The sequence below is a fragment of the Myxocyprinus asiaticus genome, chromosome 39 (assembly GCF_019703515.2).
Source record: "Myxocyprinus asiaticus isolate MX2 ecotype Aquarium Trade chromosome 39, UBuf_Myxa_2, whole genome shotgun sequence".
NCBI classification, from domain to species: Eukaryota; Metazoa; Chordata; class Actinopteri; order Cypriniformes; family Catostomidae; genus Myxocyprinus; species Myxocyprinus asiaticus.
The window spans coordinates 36225909-36240747 of record NC_059382.1 but is presented as its reverse complement, the minus strand read 5'-3'; the positions used below and the strand labels follow the sequence as shown (position 1 = coordinate 36240747).

General features: G+C 39.6%; 1 protein-coding gene across 1 annotated transcript; it reads right to left on the bottom strand.

Annotated features, from left to right (window-relative positions):
- On the bottom strand, positions 1-14820 carry get1 (guided entry of tail-anchored proteins factor 1). The gene is made up of 5 exons (XM_051678587.1): positions 14401-14820; positions 9575-9740; positions 3600-3667; positions 3393-3507; positions 1-749 (listed from the first exon to the last, which is right to left on the bottom strand). The coding sequence occupies exons 1-5, from the start codon at positions 14566-14568 to the stop codon at positions 676-678; spliced, it is 591 nt and encodes a 196-aa protein (XP_051534547.1). The 5' UTR covers positions 14569-14820; the 3' UTR covers positions 1-675.
- Positions 14821-14839: the final 19 nt, after the last annotated feature.

Here is a 14839-nt window from a genome sequence, read left to right as displayed (position 1 = left end):
TATGCAACCTGATTAAATTTAGGGACATTGCAATTATAACTTCTTGAATGAAGAATCATACAAAAAAGCGGTTTTGTAAACAAACTCAGTAGACACCTTTTCATTTTGCACATTTATACTGGTATGCATGCACATAAAACAATCATCAATAAATGTGTAATGCTTTGACATTAAAAATCAAAGTTACAATTATGGTACAATAAGTAGAGAAAAATAAATTAAAAAATAGTAAACTACAAATTGGATTATAACACCAGTGTTTTGCAATTTGCCTGGGAATGTTTACATGTCTGCAGTTCCTAACTAAATGTGTACTTTTAACCTGCGCATAAATTTAATGATGACCATTTTGAGACAGGCAGACTAATATTTATAAATTTTGAAAACTTATATATTTTAAATTAAATTTGAATGAGACATAAGAACAAGGGCTGGTGACAAGCATGATCACATTTGAAATGTCAGTTTTTATATTTTTGTTGTTTGTATGCATTTTAGCACACACCTGTAATTACCAGCACTTGAACACAATTGTCAAACGGCATGTTAAAGGACCATTCATGATGGTCAAAGGAATAGTACACATCACAGACTGTGGCTTTAAGTAAGTAATTTGGAAAACATTGGAAAGGAAAACAGTTACAGCACATTCATGATATAATACTGATAATGAGTTCAACTGACAGCATGTAGACCAATGGCGACCACCTTGTTGCAGACAACTAGCCAGCATGTGATCCCAACACCACCTAAGACAAAAGCAGTAAAAAAAGAAGATTTAGAAATTTAGCATAGTGTGACAATGAGGCCTGTTCACTGCCGCATGCATAAGTGAAGACGTAACTGCAACAGCAAACTCATGTTGTACTTTCACACAGCAGCGTTTCTTCTCTGTAAAAGCTGTGGGTCTGTATAGAAAATAAAGTGACTTTCTTTAGTGTTTATTGCAGTACACTGAGTTTTTCCTTTAATAATAACTATAAATTATGAAATAACCAATGGGTGTGTGTGTGGGGGGGGGGGGGTTCAGGGGAGAATCACCTTTACATCACCTGTACATTTTTTAAGCACTTGCAATGTGCAATTGAAGTAAATCTGGTCAGCGCACGTTAAAAGCATGCACAAACGAAACCGAACTCGGAGCACAGCTGTTCTGAACCTCTGTATAGTACACAATCAGAGCATGAGATAGAACTCATTTCAATCGAGTACAGAACTGCTGTAACACTGTGCTGCATACAAAGTTTATTCAGCTTACTTGCTGACGAATCTTAATGGCTTTTAACTGTCAATGCTTTTGAATGAATGGAACTCTAATGGAAACGGGTCTCAGAACAGTTTGAAAGACACCTGATTTTCATCCTACTTCCGTATACAGTCTCCGAAGTCAGCATTTTCCATCTTTCTGATGCGAACCTTGTGTAATCAAAGTGGCGCACATATGAGACATCCGATACTCAAACTACTGTGGCTCTGCATTTCAGCACGTGCTCAAAAGTGACACTGATTGGTCAGTGGCGAACTTCTGAAGAGAGCGTGATTGGTCAGTTGAGTAAAAAAATTGATTTCAAAAAAGCTTGTGATTTGGTCTGTCATCCATAGACACAGCCTATAATAAAAATGAGTAACAATTTGCAACTTTACCTGGCTAATAATTTATGTTTGCTAGCTCACTAATAATCGCAGATGGTTATGCTTAACCGCAAGAGGCAGAAACCGTGATTGCAGTTAAAATACGATTAATTGTTCATCCCTATATAACGTGCTTTTAAACTTTTTTCTGAAATTTTCTGTGGACCCCCTAGCACCCCCATGCGGACCCCAGTTTGAAAAACCCCTGGTATAATAATGTCTTCTGAAGAGATATGATAGGTGTGGGTGAGAAACAGATACATTTTAAAGTCCTTTTTTTTTTTTTACTATAAATGTTCCTCCCTGCCCAGTTGGAGGTGATATGCACAAAGAATGCGAATCACCAAAAACAAAAGAAGAATGTGAGAGAGGAAATTTATAGGAAGAAAAAAAAAAAAAAAAAGACTTAAAAATTTATCTGTTTCTCTTACCCAAAATGTGGGGACATGGATTAAACCACTCGAGTTGTACTCCTATACTGCCTGGAGCTTGAAGGTTTTGGACCCCATTAATTTACATTGTATGGACAACAGCACATCACACATCCTTTAAATCTTTGTTTGTGTTCCAGAGAAGAAAGTAAGTAATTTGTGGGTGAACAATCCCTTTAATTTGCTTCATAAAAGCCAATATAGCAAATAGAATGTCAATAAACTGATTTACAGTGTATTTTCAACATGTTTTCTGCTGTGATACGTACAGAAAACTAAGATTACGGTATGCAGAGTTGTGCTGCTTATGCACACACTGTAAATGATGTAACCTGTTAATAAAGGCACGAAATACACATGACATTTATTGTGAGCATTCAGACACCAGCCAAGCTGCTGGGGGAGGCTTTCAGAGAAGCATTTCAATCTATAGTAGATTTTAAATGGGATCAGTAAAAGAAGCTGTTTTAACCACACAATGATGATTTAAAGTAGGATATGCAGTAGATAAAGTGTAATTTGTCATGTTTACATTTGGCATTCATGGTGCTAATGTGCTCACACACTAAATGCAGCCATAATATGCACATACTGTATATTTGTTACTGCTATTATACTTTATGATGATGACACTAATACTACTTCAGAAATGGGTGTTAAAAGAGTGTTAATGGGCAGAATACAGACAATAGAATGATGATAAGAGGTAGATGTGTGAATGGCTTTCGGCTGCAGACAGCACATGTTGAAGCAGTATTTCAAACAACAGTGTTAAATTAAAAATTATCTGAGTAGATTTGATTCCTTCTGTAGACTAATTAAACAAACAACACTTTCTTGGAAAATGTCTCTACACGAACAATCGTACAGATGTAGGTCGGCTCGCTAATAACTCTGCAAGCTAGTGTTTTCATGTTAATTGATCTTGACTGACTGAACAACGTACCTGGAATTAGCTGTCAGCTTTAAAGTAGGAGGAGCTCTAGGTCACACCTACCAATGATGTGGACCAATGGCAGTAAGAAGGTGTTTAGTAGCCAGTACAAAGTTTTCCTGAAAGTTTTTGCAGGCGAGTGGTTACGAACTACCAAAAAGAACTAAAAGACACCTGCGTTTTGGCCAGATTTTGTTTGAAATGACAAAACACTGTTTGCTCTTTGATTTTGTATGAAGTTTACCGGGGCCTTTATGCGCTGCTTGTGTGTGTTGTGAAACAGGCCTAACACTTCTAACTTCTTTACATACTATTTATGTAGTATATTTACTACAACATGAAGTATTATTACAACGTCAATAATTTATCCCACTGTTTCTCCAAAGTGGACTTACCTGCGACTCCAGATGGAAAGGCAACTAGTTTCTCCAGTGGAGCAATCCATTTACTGGGCACCACTGTGACCGGCTCAGCATAATACTTCAATATGATAGAGATCATGAGAGCCGCCTATAAACACAGCAAAAACCAGAATAATACACCCTTAATTATAATCTCATGAGAGAAAACTAATAAACAAATGAAAAATATTTCTTACCCACCTGAAGAATGTAAAATACAATTTTCACTGTCCATTTCATTTTTGATTGCTGTGCAGTTCTTGATTTGACTGTAAGAAGAGGAAGAAAAAACAACAAACATGCAAAGTATGTCATCAGATATCACACTTTTATTTTTAAACCTGAAGCTACTTATAACTTTCTCTTGACCTCAGAAAATTTGAGTGTCATTGTATTAAGCTAGATAGCAAAATATCAACCCAAGCAGCATCTCCAAACAAACCTTTCTCAGAACTAACTTAACATTTTGGAGCATTTTTGCAATGGTTTTTAAGCAGCTTGTGGAAGACTTTTAATGGATGTATGAAGTCAGTTCCCCTTAAGTTCACACAGGTCTCCTAGAAGAGTAACCATAGTAATAGTTCATCACATTAAAGGGATAGTTCACCCAAAAATGAAATTCTCTTGTCATTTACTCACCCTTCTGCCAGATATGTATGACTTTCTTTCTTTTGCAGTATACAAATGAAGATTTTCAGAAAAATATTTAAGCTCTGCTGGTCCTCACAATGCAAGTGAATGGTGACCAGAACTCAGAAGGTATAAAAAGACATAAAGGCAGCAAAAAAGTAATCCATATGACTCCAGTGGTTAAATCCATATCCCCTGAAGTAATGTGCCAGGTGTGTGTGAAAGAGATCAATATTTAAGTCCTTTTTTACTATCAATCTCCACCTTTGACCAGCCCCAACCAGTCAGTGGCTGAATGTGTAAGTGAAAGTCACTTTCACACCAGAATGTGTTTCAGTAAAAAGGACTTAAATATTGATCGGTTTCTCACCCACACATCATACAGCTTCAGAAGATATGGCTTTAAACACTGGAGTCATATGGATTGCTTTTACGCTACCTTTGTGTGCTTTTTGGGCCTTCTGAGTTCTGATCACCATTCACTTGCAATGTGAGGACCAACAGAGCTGAAATATTTTTCTAAAAATCTTCATTCATTTGACAAGGGTATACATTTTATTTTTATTTTGAAGCTTATATTTATTAAAACCGATGTCATTCAAACCTTAAAAACTAAATGTTTTGCTTGAAAATTGTGCTTGTGCTATTTTTCTTTAATAAATGGCACTTGGTTTGATACCTCATTACTTAATGCAATGACATTCACACATTGTGTCCAGATTTTTGATGCCACTGTATATTTGTTGACGCCTCAATTCTTAGTTGCATGTATTCAGAGTGCTGTTTCTTAAATAAGCTGCTCATCGATGTGATATCAAATCACCTAAGCCTACTGATTTCACACATACTTACAGAAGACTGCCATAATGGCAGCTAGAACCTTTGTGCAATAAATCTCTGGTACAACGCTTGTCCAGTTTTTAGACAGTGTATATAATTTTTTTCATTCAGCAAATGACTGGACCAGATTACCAGAAAACACAAGTACTTACAGTGCATCCGGAAAGTATTCACGGCGCTTCACTTTTTCCACATTTTGTTATGTTACAGCCTTATTCCAAAATGGATTAAATTCATTATTTTCCTCAAAATTCTACAAACAATACCCCATAATGACAACGTGAAAGTAATTTGTTTGAAATCTTTGCACATTTATTAAAATACAAAAAACACATGTACATAAGTATTTACTGCCTTTGCCATGACACTCAAAATTGAGCTCAGGTGCATCCTGTTTCCACTGATCATCCTTGAGGTGTTTCTACAACTTGACTGGAGTCCACCTGTGGTAAATTCAGTTGATTGGACATGATGACACACCTGTCTATATAAGGTCCCACAGTTAACAGTGCATGTCAGAGCACAAACCAAGCCATGAAGTCCAAGGAATTGTCTGTAGACCTCCGAGACAAGATTGTATCGAGGCACAGATCTGGGGAAGGGTACAGAAAAATTTCTGCAGCACTGAAGGTCCCAATGAGCACAGTGGTCTCCATCCGTAAATGGAAGTTTGGAACTACCAGGACTCTTCCTAGAGCTGGCTGCCTGGCCAAACTGAGCGATCGGGGGAGAAGGGCCTTAGTCAGGGAGGTGACCAAGAACCCAATGGTCACTCTGACAGAACTCCAGCATTTCTCTGTGGAGAGAGGAGAAACTTCCAGAAGAACAACCATCTCTGCAGCACTCCACCAATCAGGCCTGTATGGTAGGGTGGCCAGACGGAAGCCACTCCTCAGTAAAAGGCACATGACAGCCCGCCTGGAGTTTACCAAAAGGTACCTGAAGGACTCTCAGACCATGAGAAACAAAGATTGAACTCTTTGGCCTGAATGGCAAGCGTCATGTCTGGAGGAAACCAGGCACCGCTCATCACCTGGCCAATACCATCCCTACAGTGAAGCATGGTGGTGGCAGCATCATGCTGTGGGGATGTTTTTCAGCGGCAGGGACTGGGAGACTAGTCAGGATTGAGGGAAAGATGAATGCAGCAATGTACAGAGACATCCTTGGTGAAAACCTGCTCCAGAGCGCTCTGGACCTCAGACTGGGGCGAAGGTTCATCTTCCAACAGGACAATGACCCTAAGCACACAGCCAAGATAACAAAGGAGTGGCTACGGGACAACTCTGTGAATGTCCTTGAGTGGCCCAGCCAGAACCCAGACTTGAACCCGATTGAACATCTCTGGAGAGATCTGAAAATGGCTGTGCACCGACGCTCCCCATCCAGCCTGATGGAGCTTGAGAGGTCCTGCAAAGAAGAATGGGAGAAACTGCCCAAAAATAGGTGTGCCAAGCTTGTAGCATCATACTCAAAAAGACTTGAGGCTGTAATTGGTGCCAAAGGTGCTTCAACAAAGTATTGAGCAAAGGCTGTGAATACTTATGTACATGTAATTTTATTTTTTTTTATTTTTTTTATAAATTTGCAAAGATTTCAAACAAACTTCTTTCACGTTGTCATTATGGGGTATTGTTCGTAGAATTGAGGAAAATAATTAATTTAATCCATTTTGGAATAAGGCTGTAACATAACAAAATGTGGAAATAGTGAAGCGCTGTGAATACTTTCCGGATGCGCTGTAAGTGGTGTAATGTTCTTGAAGGTACTGTATATTCCTTAAGTGTTAAAAAAAAGTTATTATTGAGACCACTGTGTTGGAAGAACCATTCAAACTTAATAATTTTGAACTTATAATCAGTAATCACTCAAAAACAGCATCGCTGACTGCCAGTGCACTCAATCACATCATCAGCAGGATATTAAAATCGTAGGTGGAAGTGGCCAAACCAAGCTCCAATAGCAGATTTGTTTAAGAAACACTTCAAATGGTCTATAGACTCAGTAATTGTTGAAAACTCTGTTGTATCTTACTTCTTGCTGTGCTCCATTTGCAATGGAAGTCCAATAACTGTAGCTGGGTTTCCATCGATGTATTTTAATGCACATTTTTAAGATATTGTATAAAAACTGCTGGATGTAAACACTAAGATGTGAATAAAATCTCCAATATGCGCATTAAAACGTATAAGCTTATCAAATACATTTTTTATTTGATAAAAATAAATGTGCATTAACTATGATGGAAACACATTAACAGAATAAACTGCTATTTAATTTATTAGGAATACAAGATGCGCATCAAAAAAGTAATGACTGAATAACTAGTTGATAACTGGACTAACCAGCAGACCAATCATCGCATCTGAAATGTTACTCTGGTTATCCTGAAATAACGGCGTCTCAAAAATCCAAAGCCTGTATACAGGTGCATCTCAATAAATTAGAATGTCGTGGAAAAGTTCATTTATTTCAGTATTTCAACTCAAATTGTGAAACTCGTGTATTAAATAAATTCAATGCACACAGACTGAAGTAGTTTAAGTCTTTGGTTCTTTTAATTGTGATGATTTTGGCTCACATTTAACAAAAACCCACCAATTCACTACCTCAAAAAATTAGAATACATCAGAAGACCAATAAAAAAAAACATTTTTAGTGAATTGTTGGCCTTCTGGAAAGTATGTTCATACACTGTGTATGTACTCAATACTTGGTAGGGGCTCCTTTTGCTTTAATTACTGCCTCAATTCGGCGTGGCATGGAGGTGATCAGTTTGTGGCACTGCTGAGGTGGTATGGAAGCCCAAGTTTCTTTGACAGTGGCCTTCAGCTCATCTGCATTTTTTGGTCTCTTGTTTCTCATTTTCCTCTTGACAATACCCCATAGATTCTCTATGGGGTTCAGGTCTGGTGAGTTTGCTGGCCAGTCAAGCACACCAACACCATGGTCATTTAACCAACTTTTGGTGCTTTTGGCAGTGTGGGCAGGTGCCAAATCCTGCTGGAAAATGAAATCAGCATCTTTAAAAAGCTGGTCAGCAGAAGGAAGCATGAAGTGCTCCAAAATTTCTTGGTAAACGGGTGCAGTGACTTTGGTTTTCAAAAAACACAATGGACCAACACCAGCAGATGACATTGCACCCCAAATCATCACAGACTGTGGAAACTTAACACTGGACTTCAAGCAACTTGGGCTATGAGCTTCTCCACCCTTCCTCCAGACTCTAGGGCCTTGGTTTCCAAATGAAATACAAAACTTGCTCTCATCTGAAAAGAGGACTTTGGACCACTGGGCAACAGTCCAGTTCTTCTTCTCCTTAGCCCAGGTAAGACGCCTCTGACGTTGTCTGTGGTTCAGGAGTGGCTTAACAAGAGGAATACGACAACTGTAGCCAAATTCCTTGACATGTCTGTGTCTTGATGCCTTGACCCCAGCCTCAGTCCATTCCTTGTGAAGTTCACCCAAATTCTTGAATCGATTTTGCTTGACAATCCTCATAAGGCTGCGGTTCTCTCGGTTGGTTGTGCATCTTTTTCTTTCACACTTTTTCCTTCCACTCAACTTTCTGTTAACATGCTTGGATACAGCACTCTGTGAACAGCCAGCTTCTTTGGCAATGAATGTTTGTGGCTTACCCTCCTTGTGAAGGGTGTCAATGATTGTCTTCTGGACAACTGTCAGATCAGCAGTCTTCCCCATGATTGTGTAGCCTAGTGAACCAAACTGAGAGACCATTTTGAAGACTCAGGAAACCTTTGTGTGGTGTTTTGAGTTGATTAGCTGATTGGCATGTCACCATATTCTAATTTTTTGAGATAGTGAATTGGTGGGTTTTTGTTAAATGTGAGCCAAAATCATCACAATTAAAAGAACCAAAGACTTAAACTACTTCAGTCTGTGTGCATTGAATTTATTTAATACACGAGTTTCACAATTTGAGTCGAATTACTGAAATAAATGAACTTTTCCACGACATTCTAATTTATTGAGATGCACCTGTAGAGTTTGTAGAGCAAATAAGTCAAATATAAACTTCAACTGTGCTGAAGAGCAGGTTTATTGACACATTTGAAAAAGATCTAATCAATCAGCATGGTAAAGTCATAAGGATGGAGGTATACACATATTGCTCTTTACAGTGTTTTGTCAGTGTGTTCTAAACAGAGAATTTAGTAATAAAGAAGTCACGGTGGCTACAATTTCTGCTGAAGTGACAATTTTGTTCTTTTGAACACATGGGATGGAAACGCAGCTTTATTCACACATTGTTTGTGCAATATTATGTTTTTTCGTATTAATTAAATTCGCAACTTGGATGGAAAAATATGTGGCTACATTGGCATGAAGGACAGCTGCTGAGACAATTGTCTGTCTTTATGAATACTAAAGCTAACTGAAACCAACCTACCAAAGATGCGTGAAACACACTTGATTATATTTTGAAGAACAGATGAAGGAATAAAGTCATTGATGCTGTATCTGTTTCACTGTGTATTCAGAGGCGCTCTGCTGTCCATTAGCGCAGTGCTTCTCATAGAACACACGCATACAGAGTGCTCACTGTTTCTGCTGTTTCAGTCATCTGGAAATAGTTTGCAACTGCAAGAACAGTGTTGTCCATGACTACATTGGCCAAACTTTTGTGCATGTAGACTTGTAATGCATGTGCCCCCATCTCAGGAAAACTAGCTCACGCATATTACCTAGCGTCTTAAGTTGATCAGTCATCTTGTTGATTTTGCGCTCCAGCCTAGCATATCTGGCGAACTCATCCATCATGCTGATGGTGGACAGCTCCATCCTCATGTTCTGGATCTCTGTCCGCATCTCCATCTCTTGATCAGCATCTTTCTGAAAAATCTTTGACAGCTGTAAAAGCAAAAATACAAGATCTTTATGTAACTAACAGTGCACTGTACTAAGATGAACTGTATATACATACACAGTGCTGGTAAAAGTATTTGCCCCCATCCTGATTTCTTCTGTTTTTGTGTATATCTCATACTAAATTGTTTCAAAAATTCAAACAAAATCTAACATAAAATAAAGGCAATCTGAGTAAACACAAAATACAGTTTTTAAATGATAATGTTATTTATTGAAGCAAAAAAGTTATCCAATACCAACTGGGCCTGTGTGAAAAAGCATTTGCCCCTTAGTTACTAAATCCCCAAATCTATGAAACTGCATTCATAATGGGGTTCAGCTGGACTAGACACACCCAGGCCTGATTGCTGCCAACCCTGTTCAATCAAATCAACACCTAAATAGAACTTTTTCAGAAGCATGAAGTTGGCTAAAAGGTCTCACCCAGTAGCACACTATGCCAAGGTCGAAAGAAAGTCCAGAAATTATAAGGGAAAAGGTGATTGAAATACATCAGTCTGGGAAAGGTTACAAAGCTAATTCAAAGGCTCTGGGACCCCAAAGAACCACAGTGAGAGCCATTATCTCCAAATGGAGAAAACTTGGCACATTAGTGAATCTTCCCAGAAGTGGTCAACCTTCCAAAATTCCTCCTAAAGCACAGCAATGACATATCCAGGAAGTCACAAAAAAGCCAAGGACAACATCCAAGGAACTGCAGGCCTCTCTTGTATTGATAAAGTTCACTGTTCATGACTCCACTATCAGAAAGACACTGGCCAAAAATGCCATCCATGGAATAGTGGTGAGACGAAAACCACTGCTAACCCAGAAGAACATTAAGGCTCATCTGAGTTTTGCCAAAATACACCCTGATGGTCCTCAAACTTTTTGGGAGAACGTTCTGTGGACTGATGAGTCAAAAGTGGAACTGTTTGGAAGACAGGGGTACCCATTACATCTGGTGTAAATCAAACACATCATACCTACGAACAAGCATGGTGGTGGTAGTGTGATGGTGTGTGGATGCTTTGCTGCTTCAGGGCCAGGGTGACTTGCAATAATTGAGGGAAACATGAATTCTGCTCTCCACCAGAAAATCCTAAAGGAGAACGTCCAGTCATCAGTTCGTAAATTGAAGCTCAAACGCAACTGGATTATGCAGCAAGACAATGTTCCAAAGCATAGGAGTAAGTCCACCTCTGAATGGGTCAAAAGAAGCAACTTTTTAATTTATCCCCTTTTTTCCCAATTTGGAATGCCCAATTCCCACTACTTAGTAGGTCCTCGTGGTGGCGCGGTTACTCACCTCAATCCAGGTGGTGGAGGACAAGTCTCAGTTGCCTCCACTTCTGAGACCGTCAATCCACGCATTTTATCACGTGGCTTATTGTGCATGACACTGCGGAGACTCCCAGCATGTGGAGGCTCATGTTACTCTCCACAATCAATGCACAACTTACCATGCGCCCCATTGAGAGCGAGAACCCCTAATCGCGACCACGAGGAGGTTACCCCATGTGACTCTACCCTCCCTAGCAACCGGGCCAATTTGACTGCTTAGGAGACCTGGCTGGTGTCACTCAGCACACCCTGGATTCGAACTCGCGACTCCAGGGGTGGTAGTCAGTGTCAATACATGTTGAGCTACCCAGGCCCCACAAAAGAAGCTAAATTAAAGTTTTGGAGTGGCCTAGTCAAAGTCCTGACTTGAACCCTATTGAGATGCTGTAGCAGGATCTTAAACGGGCAGTTCATACTCAAACCCTCCAATGTGGCTGAACTAATGCAGTTCTGGAAATAAGAGTGAGCCAAAATTCCACCACAGCATTGTGAAAGACTGATCTCCAGTTATCGGAAGCGTTTGTTTGCAGTTGTTGCTGCTAAAAGTGGCACAACCAGCTATTAGTTTAAGGGGGCAGTTAGGGCGTGTTCACACTTGGCAGGTTTGGTTCGATTAAATCAAACTCTGGTGTGACTGCTCTGTTAGTGCGGTTCATTTGAACAAGTGTAAACGCTGCCATCCGAACCTTGGTGCGCACCAAACAAGCGGACCGAGACCGCCTGAATAGCGAGTCTCAGTCCGCTTCCAAATGAACTCTGGTGCGGTTCGATTGATATATGAACGCAATATGGACCAAAGACGTCTAAACGGACCAAAAACAGTAAGTAATTTGCCTAATACTGACCTCAAGCATACCTGGTTCTTCTCATCATAGGAGCTATGTTGCGCACTACAGCTCGGTACAGGCGTTGGAACCGCTGTCAGCCGTCCTTGCAGCATATCTTCATTTGTGTGTGCAATGGAGGAATTCCTGCCGCTGTTTTGACTCCTTTACACATTTGATTAGCTCCTCGTTTGTTCTCAGCTGGTAAAAATACCACCATATATACATATATAAATTTAACAAGCGAATTTCGCCCAGAAGCCAGCATTGTTTTGAATGTTCGGCAAGTTCTGTCGCAAAATATACATCATAAAATCTGTCCAATCAGGTTGTGACTTTTTCCTGATGCCTTCTGTTTTGTAGCTTTAGGTGCGGTGTTAAAAATGCCAATGTGAATGCTAAGCGAACCAGGACTAAATGTATCATTTTCTTTTTTTGGTCCGGACCAAGAGGACCAAGAGAACCGAACTACAAGTGTGAACACACCCTTAGTTTTTCACATGGGTGATGTAGGTAAATAACTTTTTTGCTTCAATAAAAAATAAATAATAATATATATAATAATATAACATTATATATATATATATATATATATATTACACACACTATATTGCCAAAAGTATTCGCTCATCTGCCTTTAGGCGCATATGAATTTAAGTGACATCCCACTCTTAATCCATAGGGTTTAATATGATGTCGGCCCACCCTTTGCAGCTATAACAGCTTCAACTCTTCCGGGAAGGTTTTCCACAAGGTTTAGGAGTGTGTTTATGGGAATTTTTGACCATTCTTCCAGAAGCGCATTTGTGAGGTCAGACACTGATGTTGGACGAGAAGGCCTGGCTCGCAGTCTTCGCTCTAATTCATCCCAAAGGTGCTCTATCGGGTTGAGGTCAGGACTCTGTGCAGGCCAGTCAAGTTCTTCCACACCAAACTCGCTCATCCATATCTTATGGACCTTGCTTTGTGCACTGGTGCGCAGTCATGTTGGAACAGGAAGGGGCCATCCCCAAACTGTTCCCACAAAGTTGGGAGCATGGAATTGTCCAAAATCTCTTGGTATGCTGAAGCATTCAGAGTTCCTTTCACTGCAACTGAGGGGTCAAGCCCAGCTCCTGAAAAACAACACCACACCATAATCCCCCCTCCACCAAATTTCACAGTTGGCACAATGCAGTCAGACAAGTACCGTTCTCCTGGCAACCGCCAAACCCAGACTCCTCCATCTGGCAATCTGATGGACAAGCGTGATTCGTCACTCCAGAGAACGCGTCTCCACTGCTCTAGAGTCCAGTGGCGGCGTGCTTTACACCACTGCATCCGACGCTTTACATTGCACTTGGTGATGTATGGCTTGGATGCAGCTGCTCGGCCATGGAAACCCATTCCATGAAGCTCTCTACGCACTGTTCTTGAGCTAATCTGAAGGCCACATGAACTCTGGAGGTCTGTAGCGATTGACTCTGCAGAAAGTTGGCGACCTCTGCGCACTATGCGCCTCAGCATCCGTTGACCCCGCTCTGTCATTATACGTGGCCTACCACTTCGTGTCTGAGTTGCTGTCATTCCCAATCATTTCCCCTTTTTATAATACCATTGACAGTTGACTGTGGAATATTTAGTAGCGAGGAAATTTCACGACTGGACTTGTTGCACAGGTGGCATCCTATCACAGTACCATGCTGGAATTCACTGAGCTCCTGAGAGCGGCCCATTCTTTCACAAATGTTTGTGGAAGCAGTCTGCATGCCTAGGTGCTTCATTTTATACACCTGTGGCCATGGAAGTGATTGGAACACCTGAATTCAATTATTTGGATGGGTGAGCGAATACTTTTGGCAATATAGTGTGTATATATATATATATATATATATATATATATATATATATATATATATATATATTCTAAACGGTATATTGCATTTACTCAGGTTGCCTTTGTTTTATGTTATATCTCGTTTGAAGATCTAAAAAAAAAATAGTATGAAAAAGACACAAAAATAGAACTAATCAGGAAGGGGGCAAATACATTTTCATAGCACTGTGTATATATATTTAGATACAAACCAAGGTTGTATACCAAGTACCTTGGATTAAAGTACCATGGTATATAATAATCACTCAGTATGGTATACTATAAATCAAAACACCACAGTATTTCCATCTGATACCATCCTTGCAGTACTTTTTGAAAGGAAATGGCATTGTATTTTGTACAGTAAATGTATAAATAGCCCACATTAAACATTTGGTTGGTCTTATTAGATGATGTATATATTGTGAACTACAGTTGGTTGTTGTTTCTGGACTCAGTTTAAGCTGTAAGTGGTTTTCATATCAGCTTTTGTTTGATGTGACTGATGTAAGAAGTTCCATCTGAGGACTAGCACATTTGCTAAATCACATCGCATTATGGCTTTATCGTATTATGGTCATATACGGAAAAACATATGTGTGCACATGCGTTCCTGAGATACTTCTGAATTAATACTTACGAATGAAGAAATAGCCGGCAAGAATGATTTGACCAGATTGCACAGAAACACGGAGCTCAGTACCAGAAACCAGTTAAATCCCGCCGCCATTTTCTGTTCATCAGTGTGATCCACCTTCAGTAATACGAACACACTACAAAATGTTGATTTTAACAGTGTCCTCACCATAACATATCAAATATATACTTAGAATTAAAGGAATTATTTTTCTCTTAACGCATTTAACGTGCATTCTTATGTCAAAGGGACTGTTTATAAGACAAAAGTGTGTTTTTCTTTCTTTGTAAAGAGCCGTGTGTATTCAAATGGTCAGTAAAACATTAGATATGACCATGCAGCGACAACTTAATCATTTACATGCTTAAGGGAAAAACAAATAAGCAGAAAGTGGCGTCTAAAGTATATCAAAGCAAACTTTGATTGACATCCAACCCATCCG

Coding starts and splice junctions, on each gene's coding strand:
- get1 (XM_051678587.1), bottom strand. CDS start 14,568: ATGGTGAGGACACTGTTAAAATCAACATTTTGTAGTGTGTTCGTATTA. Junction 3,668..9,574: donor TGATCAACTTAAGACGCTAG/GTAATATGCGTG, acceptor CTCTTCTTACAG/TCAAATCAAGAACTGCACAG. Junction 3,508..3,599: donor TTGTATTTTACATTCTTCAG/GTGGGTAAGAAA, acceptor CTGTGTTTATAG/GCGGCTCTCATGATCTCTAT.